We start from the raw sequence: 12,612 nt of genomic DNA on the forward strand, positions 1-12,612 counted from the left end.
CAACAGACCAACCAAAATATTCTTCTTTTTTCTTGGGCAGCATACAGTACATTTTAGGATTATGCATATATATAATGTAAGGAAAAAGGATATTTTATATGGACTTACCTATTGCTGAAATGACAGTTTCAGTATTATGGTCGTCACCTATTATTACAATTTATCCATTGTAAAATTTTTGGGTACAAAGAATGTGAAGTCGTGATGTTACTGTTATAATTATTCTCCATAATCAGGAAAAGGTAATTATGGAAGTATTAATGTGTGAATTGGCACTAGATGAATTTTAGCAATGACATCTGCAGTTTTTTATCCAATCAGCTTAAATATATTTTAATAATACTTTTTCTCTACATGACTAAAAATTTACATTTTAAGAATTAAAGGATTTTATGCAAGTGGAACCATTAGGAACAATGTTATATATAAAACATAATAGGGCAGGTGCTTAAAACATCAACTGAAAACAAAAAATTAACTTTAAATGAATAAGTGAAAGACAATAAATATTTCTTATACAAACTATGATTTCATACACCATACTGTATAAGTACAAAGATGAAGCTTTGTTCAAAAAATTAAAATTGCTGTATTCCAACCAACTTCAAACAACACAATACATCTTTGGAGGAGTCTTATGATGTCTATAAGAAAAACAACATTTGCACTGCCGGAAAAAAAGGTAAAACACACATCAGTCTTTTTACAAGAATGTTGGGTAGATCAATAGTAAACGCTTTTCTCAAACAAAAAACATGAAATGGAAAATGCAATTTTATATATTAAAATAATTTATGCATATGCATGAACATATTTGAAAAAAATGTAGAAATATTTAAAAAAGGACAACTACTAAGCACTGTCATTTCATCCTGTTCGATGCTTATTGTAGCAATAAGATATGAGCAAAAAAGGAAACTTAAAACTTAAGAAAGACAAAAAATACAATTAGAAAACTGTAAATGAAGTCAAAACAACTCAAGGATGATTTTAAATAACTATGATAATACTTTATGAATGGGATACTTTCAGACATACAAATTTTTAAGTCAAAACAAACTGTTAATGTATTATTACTTCAATTATAATGTTTAATTATATTATGTTTTATTTACTTAAAATAATTATGAATGATAAAAATAATAAAATTAGAGTTAATGTACTATGCAGCTATAATATTTTGAATAGCCATATTCTTGCAAAGGCACAATTTTATTTGGTTATTACAAACATCCAGCGTCCTTAAATTAGGATGACCTGGAAAATTGGGTTTTATTAGAAAATATTATGAAATTTGTTCATTCTATATTATTAATAAAATAAAATTATTAAAACAGCAATCATATTAAAGGTTAGTTATTCAGATACTTTTTTAATTCAACAAAAATAATATCTTTCCATGAACACTTGTGAAGTTTACTAAAAGAATATAATACAACTTACAACAGGAGTAAAATAATCTGAACTCATCACAGACTAATCTGAATTGTAAAATTCATATTAGTAGATTTAAAGTTTTTTCCCAAGCTCATAATATGAAATTTTTTATGTTGTTCAGCACTGCTCTCTGCAGATGAAACCAGAAAATAATTTAAATAGCAATTTTTGTGATTCTGATCTATATTTTCATTATTCATTTCAATTATCAGTAGCTTTAAGCTACTTATATAGAGTAAGTTTAAATAATGAGAAACTGAGAGCAACAATAACATCAAATTTTCATTTTATTACCTTCCATGCATTTTATAATATGTTAATTGTAAAGCCATTTGTATAAATCCATCAGGATGTAAATGATGCCTTCGCTGTATTTCATCTTTACCAAAGTTATTAAATTCCTTATGAGTCATAATATACTGAGCCCTCTAATATAACAAAGCAAAAAGCAAACATTTACATGTAATCAAAAAAATGTTTATTAATGAGATATAAAATAACTAAAGCTACTACTAATGAGTATTTTTTTTGTTTTTTAGGGGACAGGCTTCCAAATCAAACACAGAACTGTTTGAGGTGTAGTATAACTCATAACAACAACATATTACCATTTACTGATATCACAACCTTACTGAATATTAATTAATAAGCCAAAATTTTCTGACATTAGTACTCAACGCCAAAATGACAGTGAGTACTGATGTCAGCAAATAAATTTAAATTACCACATTACTATGATGTTACATTTTAGACACAGTGTTTATGCAAAAAGTTGTAATTTTATTAATTTTCTAAACAAGTATTTTATTGAATTGTATAAGTAATGTTTTTTGTTTTTAAATAAAAATGTGTGTTTGTTTTTGTTCATAAAAATTTAAAGTAGTTAAAATGTAGTCAAAATATATGCAATAAAAATAAATATTTAACTGAAATAAAATAAAATATGTGGTAAATTTAAAACAATTTTGCCAGCAGACTAGCATATTAAACTGTTCCATATCATTGTCAGCTAAGTGTAGTTTCTGTGGCATTTACAGCAGCTATGTTCTATTAGTGGTGTTAAATCACTGATATTACATCTATTTCTGAGACTGGTATTCATTTTTTATACAATTATGGGATATCATTCAAAATACAATGTGGATTATTCTGAAGGCTCTAGAAAGAATTTATAAACATTAAAGACAGCCATTTTTCAAACATAATGCTTTATACATCCCAATCAATTTGGTAATCAGAAACTTATTGCAATTATTAACTTCTCCAAAGCAATATATTAACATGTTTAGTTATTACTTAATGATGTAAGTTTTTATTAAGGTGTTTTAATCGTAGTGAAATTTTTTTAATATAAGAATAAAATCAATGATTAAATATTTTTACATATACATATAAAATGCAATACAATAAACCTATATTTTCTTATTTTTCATTACTATCACCTTCTACTGTTTTATTGAGTCTTTCTTCTATCTGTAAAGTCATTACATAGTGTATAACAATGGCTTTGACATAATTTTAACTTGCCCTCTTCTATACAGCTCCATAATTTTAACTGTTTCCTAAAACCATTTCATCCAATGAAAAATTAATAAATAATTTCATTATTGTCATCATTTTTTTTTTTTTGATTAGATAAATAATTTCTTGTAAAGCATTGTTACTGTCTCAGACAGAATACTTTTGCTCACTTGAAATATCTTGATCAAATTTACATCTCTGACAATTTTAATTCTTGCAATAATTCCTTAGAAAAATGAAATTCTGTTTTAAAAGGGTTTTAATTAAAAAAGGGCAGGTTTTACTGTCCATGGATTGAGAAACATATATAAGGACCAGCAATATAATTAGTATTTACATTCATACTTGCATGACCATGAAACTTATTTAAATATTCATGGTGTTATTAATTAGTGGTACAACTTGTGAATAAATTAGCATACTAATAATTTTTTAAAATTATTATTATTTTTTTATTAAGGAATTTAGCAAGTAAATATTATTTAAAAATAACTATCTTACTGTATTTTGCTGGTCCAACAATACATCATTAATCTTCTGTTTGATTTTAGAATCGACAATAAATTCAATTTCCAAAGGTTTTATTATACCAGGTCGAACGGAAACTGATTCCTGCCAATTATCCCTGTTTTCTGCAAGTGAAAGATGAAGAAAATGCATTGTTGTAACACTAACAATACCATCATAAGCTGCATGATTACTAAGTCCACATGATGAGCCATTATTAAAGAATATAATATTTAAAGATTTATCAGGCCAACGACAACTTAGGTTCCCAGTCAAATTTAGATGACTGACATCTGACTCTGTGGTTGGACTATCATCATCTAAACATAATATAAACATAGAAGTTTCTATCGCATGTAAATATTCTTCATTTTGTTTGTCCAAACTGATAAGATATTCTCGATCCTGTAAAGAAAAAAAATACCTACATTAAAAGAAAAAAATTAAAATAAAACTACTAGCATTCAACAGTTTGAAAAAAACAACAGAAACAGAAAAATGATCAGGACAGGAGTACCCTGCTGATTTTATCATTTAAAGAATAAATTGATGAATAAGAAAAACTTACAAACCACTTATCAAAGAAATTACTTAAAATCTAAAACTATATGGCCATTTCTGGATTGTTAAATATATAGATACACATACTATATATATATAGAAAATGAAAAATAGTATAATTTAAATCAAGCAATTTAATTTTAATACATAAGACTACTTAAATATAATTTTATCTTATTGTACTTTGCTAGTTCAACAATACACCACTGATCTGTTTCATAATTAAAACAATAAAAAATAGTTAGAGCAGTATTGATAATAATACTTACTGATATTAATGTAGCTAATTAAATGGTTATTTAAACAACCATCTAGCATAATTCTTTCTTTGTGCTCACAAAGAACAGATATTCAAATTTTGCAGAGATCATTAAAATTTGTAGTGTACAGTGTATCCACTGACACTTTGTATTTAAAAAAAAAAATCTAGACATAGTAAATACTATGTGCATAATAGTTGTAGATGTGTATGTCAGAATGTTGAGTAAAACAAGACACCAGTCAGTGTTTTTGATTTCATAAACATTATTACAGATAAAATATATCTACACACAATATACTTCCTAAAGTTACTCACACTCTACTATCACTTGAACAGTTTTGTTAGTAAATATAAAATTCATTTTAGTAACAGAGTCAAACGTTAGTCTTTCTATTAACACCTTTACTCTAATACACATACATGACTTCACAATCAACTCAACTGCAGTGGGCTGAAATATTATACTTTTTCACTCACTTAACTGGTAAATTAAATAGCATATATCTGTCTCCAGTGATAACAGTAATCAATAAAACTATCATTAGAATTAAAATTTAACAGTTATAAAACAGTGATATATATCATGTCGTGCTTAATATTTTATTTTATTTACAATTTAAGTTTGCAATATGCATCATGAGAATTATAAAAATCACATATACAATGCAATGTGTAGATATACAATTTAAATTGCTACATTCTGTAAGAATAATAATAATAAAAATAAAATAAATCACCATACATTTATTATTATAAATATGAAAGTATCTAAACCATATTGTATGTTTATGAAAATATCTAAAAATGAAAACATGATTCTGAAATTGCTAATTTTACATAAAATTACACACTTACTTAATGAACACTTCAGTAACTAACCCAGCTTGATGAGATTGATAGTAACAGCTTTCTGAGACTGCATATTATTCTAACAGTAAATTCCATAACATGCTCATTCTCTATAATATTATATATTGTATTAAACAACTGCATCATCCCAGAAACTGGAACATTCATTAGCAATTTGTTCCATTTCTTTTTACACCAAAAAACATTGGGAATGACAAAAACCATAGTCATATGACAAACACAGTTACTAATCAAAATATGATCCCATTACAATCTTTAATTAGGAACATTAACAATGAATGCTTTATTGTATTAACATTGTCTATTGACTATCAATCCAAATTTAAAGAAAGGTTTTTGTGATTGACTATATCAAACGCTTTTGAAAAATTTCTATCTATTTGAATGTTACTTTTGTAATTATTGTAAATATGCACAACAAAGTTCATTAAATTTGAAAATATAAGACCAGAAAAAACCAATACTGGAATACAGGTATTTTCAATTTTACAAGGTATGTTCAATTTGATATTTATTTTATTAAACTTGGATAATCTCCCACCACCACCCCATTCGGTCGCCCTAAAGCATAAGACTGAATGTCTGTGTTACAAACGGCAACTGAGCCTCGAACAGTTTAGTGACCAATATCCTAACATAGCTCCTAGAGCTTACGTAACAGTGTGAACGGACTAAGCGTGGTGCCATACTCCACCAACTTGCATGTCCCAACCGCTCACTTATCATATAATTGCTAAAATGGGTAGGTGCACCTCGTCAACTACTAAAAATATATATGACATCCATAATAAAATTTATTTTGTCTAGGCAGCCAAAATTTATTTTGCCACGCCTAGGTTGCTGAATCCCAGCAATTACCTGTCCACCATTTTATAGCGGTTGGAGCTATAATAATTGGCTGGTGGTCAGCCATACTCAGGGTTAGCTTCCACGGCAATGCGATAAGAGTCTTTCCTTTAAGTAAACTATGGATGCCAGTTGAACAAAGCAACTGCATCTGGGAACTCTCACATGGTTCGACAATGTGGCTCTCACCACACTGACTTGCCGCTTGTGAGTGGCCAATTTTCCCCTTGACCTCTAAGTTCCAGGGTGCCCTGGTCTCTGCCCCCCCCCCCCCCAAAGAGCAGGGCAGTCAAACATCAGGTGTTCATTTGGCCTTGATTTAGAAAACATCACCTCAGTGCTTTCCCAGAGCCATTCCACAACCAGCCTTTCAAGCAACTTGTTTGTTACTGGCAAGAGACTGATGGGCCAATAACTGCTCACCTCACTCGGATCCTTTCCTAGATTTAAGAGACCCTCACCAAAGCCACTTTCCAACAAGTTGGGAAGTAGCCCCAGCTTAGGCACCTTGAGAACAGCCTGTCAAGCGGCTCTCTAATGACAGACAGTAGATGGTAAAATATATCCGAGTCAAGTTGGTCAATCCCCAGTACCATTTGAGAAACCACTTGGTCTATATCTATGGGATCCACAGCCTGCACGCCAGGGAATGATGTTTCACCCGCTCTGAAGCTGACTTCTGTTTCACCCTGCAGAGCATCTGGAAACAGAGTATCCAGAAACGCCTGGAAAGTTGCCACAGATGTTAAAGTATGGTCACGACCACCAAATCTGTATTGAACACTGGACAGCACGTACAATAGCTTTGGGCAGTAACATAATTTTGCGAGCTGGCAGGGGTTGTGCTGCAACTTGTGCATGAAGTTTTATCATAACTTGAGTCTGGCTTCCTTGATGATATGAACATACTCATTACAAGCGCGCTGGTAGAGCTGCAGACCCTCAGCGCACATATCATCAATGATAATCCCTGTTGGGGGTGACACTGTATCTTCTCCTAGCGGACCTAACTCTTCTGCACAGCAAGCTAAGATCAGAGGACCACAGGATCAGGCAGTCCATCTACTTGTACTTCATAGCAGGTCAGTAAAATACATATCAAATTTCGCCTTCACATAGGCCTCAAACAGACATTTTCACGTCCAGCCTAACGTGATTCCCTCAAACTAACTGACCATAACCGTGGAAGCGCGAACCCTGTTCGCGAATTGTTGTTTTGATAGCCTGGCTGAATTGTTCAGCCATCAATTCCACTTCCTGTCTGTGCTGCATGTGCAATTCCAGCCACTGCAAGGCAGCTGTGCAATCGCGCCGCAGCCTGTCCTGATCCAGGCCCCTTACATTATAGCAACCTGAATCTAGAGCTCTTTGACCGCCTCCGTAAATGATCTCACAGGTTATAAGCCTATGATCACTCACACTGGCCTTGGGCCAGACAGTCCAACTACTTGTACACTGTAGCAGGTTGCTCGTCACCATCAATGTAACATCAATGTAACTTTCCCCCAGTTTGCAAGAGAAAGTTGGCAGTTGTTCTGCATTGTTAATCAAGTAAAGGTTCCTGGCTTCAACGAACTATTCGAGACCAGCACCTCTGGGGTAAGTGAGTGGTGAACCCCAGGCAGGAGACTTGGGATTAGCATCTAGAGCAACCAGCACTCTGATGACCAGGAGACAGCCCAGAATCCTGCCCAACTTTGCCAGCAAGTCATTGATATTACATCCAAGCTGAAAGTATCTCAACACTAGTACGACATTGAGTGTACCCCGATGATTCGCACAACAGTGAATTGCTCATCAGACCAATGAGGCATCCAGAAGACACCCAACGAATCTAAGCCAACCACGACCGCAGAGAGTGGCCATCCCCCACGAGACTGAACAAAACATCCATCCTGTGGAAACTCAAAACTATTTAACCAAGTTTTATATGGTTTTAAACCATATATTTATATGGTTAACATATCTAAAATAAGTTCAAAAATGTTCATGGGTGAACAAAGAGTAGAAAGAAAGTTGATAGTAATTTACAAGCAGTCTATCATTTTAAGCAACAGTGTTACTTTTATCAACTTTCAGAGATCAGGAGAAGAGTTGGCCTTTAATATTTTTTCATTGCATAAAAGTATTGTTAATAAATATTATGAAAATATTAAAAATAAACTTGAATGATAAAAATGAAAGTGATCTTTCAAAAACTTAATAATTATTTATTAGTAGATATTCAAGCGTACATCTTTACACCAGTATTTATTTAATAAATTTCATTTAATAGCATTTATACGTAGGATGTATAATATTTTTATTTTATTATGTGGTTATACGGCCTTAAATCAGACCACAAGTCTGACACTGCTTAATATTTAGTCTTATTCAGTTAAAGGATATTGTTAATTGAACTCCTGTTAAAGTAAATCAGTATGAAGGGTATTCAAATCAATTAAAAATAATTAAACTAAACCTGGGCCAACGTCTTAAAGCGTTATTGAATAACTATAATAACAGCTAATTAGTGATAATACTAACCACATATCCAATTAATGTATTATAAATAACACAACATACCACAGCCCATGAATCACGGTTTTGAGAAGTGAGGCAGCTGATATTGCTTCCAAATTCTTCCTTTTCCATAGCATCTTCAACAATCAGAGTTAACACTTTCTGCCATTCTGCAGTACTGAGTTGACTACCATCAGGGTGAAATGATTCCATCTTATAAACTCTTCCTTTATATAGTACTATGACATGAGCTGGGCAGTCACCTTCTGCTTCTGTTCATAAAATAAACTTTCACAGTACATCATTAATGTTATTACATTAGCTAAAGAAAAAAAAAAATGAAACTTAAATACACCATAACCTGCAACATCAAACAGTACTGGGTAATAACAATAATTGATCAAAATAATCAAATAATTGATCATTTCAGTAATTTCACCACAAAGTTAGATGGATAATGAAAATAAATTCTAGCTAAACAAGCTTGTATGTAATGTAAAAATTGGATAAAATAATTTAGCCAGTTAAGATATTGATGAAAAGCCATAGATGGATTGAAAAAGCTGCCTTATAAATCCAACACAACTGTCAAGAGATTTTTCTCATTTATTTTTTTTTGTATCTCATGAATTTTTTATTTAATAATTTTGAGTAATGCATATTTCAGAATCAAAGAAAGATATTTGTTTCAAATATATACAGATTTCATTATTTTCATAAACATAAACTTTTTTTGACAAGTTAGAGTAGAGCAAGCAGAACATTATGATGTTAAAATTACGGTAGTTCAAGTAAAAATTACTGTAAGTTAGTTTACACTACATTGAATTGCATAAAAAATTGTAATGTATAACTTTGACATTAAACTGAATTCTTGAAATACATAGCAAATTTATAGCTAGAAAATTATTTAACTAAAGTAAAATTGATTTGTTTTCTCAAAGTAATTGATTCAATCCATTCTGTGAAATAAAAAAAAAAAAGTATTCATTTTGCAATAATAATAATAATAATAATAATTGATGCATGTATACAAAGAGATAAATTTTACACCTGACCAGAATTGTAAAGAAAAGCTTCTTGTATATTTTTTTGAGTAAAATAATTCAGCTCATAGACAGATCTACTAACAGTTTCCATTACTTTCTTTTATTTTATAATCATGTTTACTTTATGACTTATTACATTTTATGACATTTTGTTCATTTGCTTCTTTTACTTATACAGTGACAATTTTATTTACAATGACAATTTTACTTTACAATGACAATTTTCATTTTTTTTATGTTTATAAAATGAACAATTATTTTATGCACTTTACTCCAACTCTGACACAGCCTCACCATGAGTGAGTAACAGAAATCTCATATTCCATAAGAAATATTAGATGCTCTGCTCAAATTGTATTCAGTGTACACTGTATATGATGTAGGACTACAATTATGTAGTCCTACATGTTATACATGTAGGACTATGTAATTATACATGTGTATATTACAGTATATCATCCTCTTCAATATAAGTACATTTTATAGAAGTCAAGTCAATATATTTTATAGAAGTCATTTTGTAGAAATGTAAATTATTAAAAAAAATTGTAAAACCTTAATTATTAATAAAAATAACAGATTTATTTATTTGTACAACTTATTACTTTGGTGAAATTTTGTAACACTTTTTAATGTTTAAGCTTTTAAAATTCCATTTTGTTTTCCTGTTTTCAAAATTAGGATTTTCATAATATGCTTGGTCACATGTTCTAGACAAGGCTAAAATTTTTAATATGACTTAATTTACTACCTTCCCCTTCTAGTTATTTAATGCATGTCCATCAAGACATGTAGAACTTATCATGAAGTAGTGTCTTGAATGTTTTAGAGATGTAACCTGCTCAAGACCAAGAGTAGACATAGGGACAATAAATCAGTCTGTATTTTTTTTTTGTGGTATTCTGAAAAAATAGTAACAGGAGGAAAGAATTTTCCTTTAGAAAGTTTTTCCAATCTCTCTCCTTCCTAAGCCTGTCAAAAAAATACTATTTTTTCAAAAAAAGAAACAAAAAGCTGAGAATAAATATAAATTCTACATTAAGAATTTTTTTTAAATGTGTATATGACTTTAATGAAATGCAAATTAAATGCAATAGTGTAGTTTACATAATTCAACAAAATATAATTTATGTGATGACCTTTAACATTGGACAGAATTTCATTATATTATAATGATTACGTTTTCTTTTAATGCTAACTCTTGCATATTTAAACAATGACATAATAAAAATGATTTAGTTCAAAGTATTTAAATGAATCTGGTTTATTCAGATCTGTTTAGTGGATGCAGTTTTTATTCAAATTAGAACACACAGAATATGAATATTTAAGTATGGCATCAATATTTGTTAAATACAGATAATTTTTATACTTCAAAACAGTAGTTTCATAGCAGAATATTTTGATTATAAATTGACTGTACTAATACATAAGAAGCCAAACATATATTTCAAAGTACAGTAAACCTTTTCTTGATAAGTTTTGTGCGAAATTAAATTTAATGAATTTATACCCCATTACAGAAAAACAGGGACAATAAAAAATTATTTTATAAAGTGATTTTAATAACTATAACAAAACAGGAAATCTAAAATGAATAATAAAAAATTAGTTTATCAAAATTGTTGCCAATTTGGTGAGAAGATTTAATGTTAGACTAAATAAGAAAAGAAAATAAACTGAAGATTCTGCCAATAAAATGATTTACAAAACTGGCAAATGATTTAATGGACTTTATTCATATATTTCTGTTAAAGTAATCAGACTCCCATTCACACACCAGTTAGATATGTGATGAAATTTATTGCTAGCTCAGAAATGTTCAAGAATGAAATTTTATCTCTCTTGTTTTATTACTAAATATAAAAATTTCAAAACATCCCTGGATGAATTTAATCATTAATATATTAATTTAAATAAATATAAATGAAGTTTCATAATAAGTTCATTTTTGGATGATGGAGGCTATTTAAGCATAAAATATCAGTTGGTCATTTAGTCTTTCAGTCATTGTGCAGGTCAATGAAAAAATGTAGAATCAACATATTACAGAAAAAAAAATTGTAATATGTCAATTATAAATAAAAAGTATAACAGAAAATATGAAAACAACCGGTAAAAACCTTATTCTGATACAGAGTTGCGCATTGATGAACTTCATGCTCAGTGGTTGTTCATGTGAATGTGTTTGCATTTATTTGCTTTGTAAATATAAAACATAGATGCATTAAATCAATTTAGAATTATATGTAACTTTGTTTATTGAATTTTAGTTCCTAAAGTAGTAGTAGTAGTTGTTTTAGTTCCTAAAGTTAATGCAAATCATAAAATATACATGCACACGAATGGATGTTTTTATACCTACAACTTGAAAATAAAAGCTATAAATTATTAAAAAAATACAAGCATCAAGGTAAAATTCCCAATAATTATGATGATTGTGAGTATTAATTCCATATAACAATGATTACTATGTAAGATGAATTTTTAAAAAAAATTCTGAGGAAAATGAGCAATATCAGATGTATGTAAATGAATTCATTTAAATAAACTTAATTTAAATGTGAACAATTTCAAAATGTATGATTGAATATTCCAATTGTGTTTATTATTTAACAGTTAATATAAAATAATCAGCAATATACAAACTATAACTGATCTGGGTTATCCAGGAGTTGCTTATTCATATTATTTTTGGTCCCTTCATAATTTTTTTAAAACTACATAATTTCCAAACACTCATTTTCTAAATGCATGGAGTATGCTTACAAAAGAATTTATTGGAACTGTTGTTCAGTTCCTTCATCACTAATATTTTATGTTATATTTGCATTTCTAACAAAAATATGTTTACTAATTAAATTTGTATTACTTTCTAATAAATAGCGGTGCTAAAATATTATACTCTGCTCTTTTAATACCAAACAATAAGTTTAAAAAAAAAAAAACAGGGAAATGCTCACAATTTAAGTATGATCATAAAATTGCAATATTTGATTCATTGAATAATAGAAAATCTGTATTTATACATGTGTATGTGTGTGTGTTTCAACAAAA

At 29.4% G+C, this 12,612-nt stretch overlaps 1 protein-coding gene across 9 annotated transcripts in view; it reads right to left on the bottom strand.

The window, feature by feature from the left end:
• Nucleotides 1–12,612, bottom strand: part of CROT (Carnitine O-octanoyltransferase) — a 46,746-nt gene that overhangs the window by 16,454 nt on the left and 17,680 nt on the right. For all 9 annotated transcript variants that reach the window (XM_075355380.1, XM_075355379.1, XM_075355375.1 and 6 more), the window contains 3 exons: nt 8,570–8,778; nt 3,460–3,870; nt 1,732–1,865 (listed from right to left, as the gene is read on the bottom strand). In XM_075355380.1, coding sequence (XP_075211495.1) covers nt 1,732–1,865; nt 3,460–3,870; nt 8,570–8,778 — 754 coding nt within the window. The remainder of the gene's footprint in view (nt 1–1,731; nt 1,866–3,459; nt 3,871–8,569; nt 8,779–12,612) is intronic.

Source organism: Lycorma delicatula, chromosome 2 (genome assembly GCF_047948215.1).
Source record: "Lycorma delicatula isolate Av1 chromosome 2, ASM4794821v1, whole genome shotgun sequence".
NCBI classification, from domain to species: Eukaryota; Metazoa; Arthropoda; class Insecta; order Hemiptera; family Fulgoridae; genus Lycorma; species Lycorma delicatula.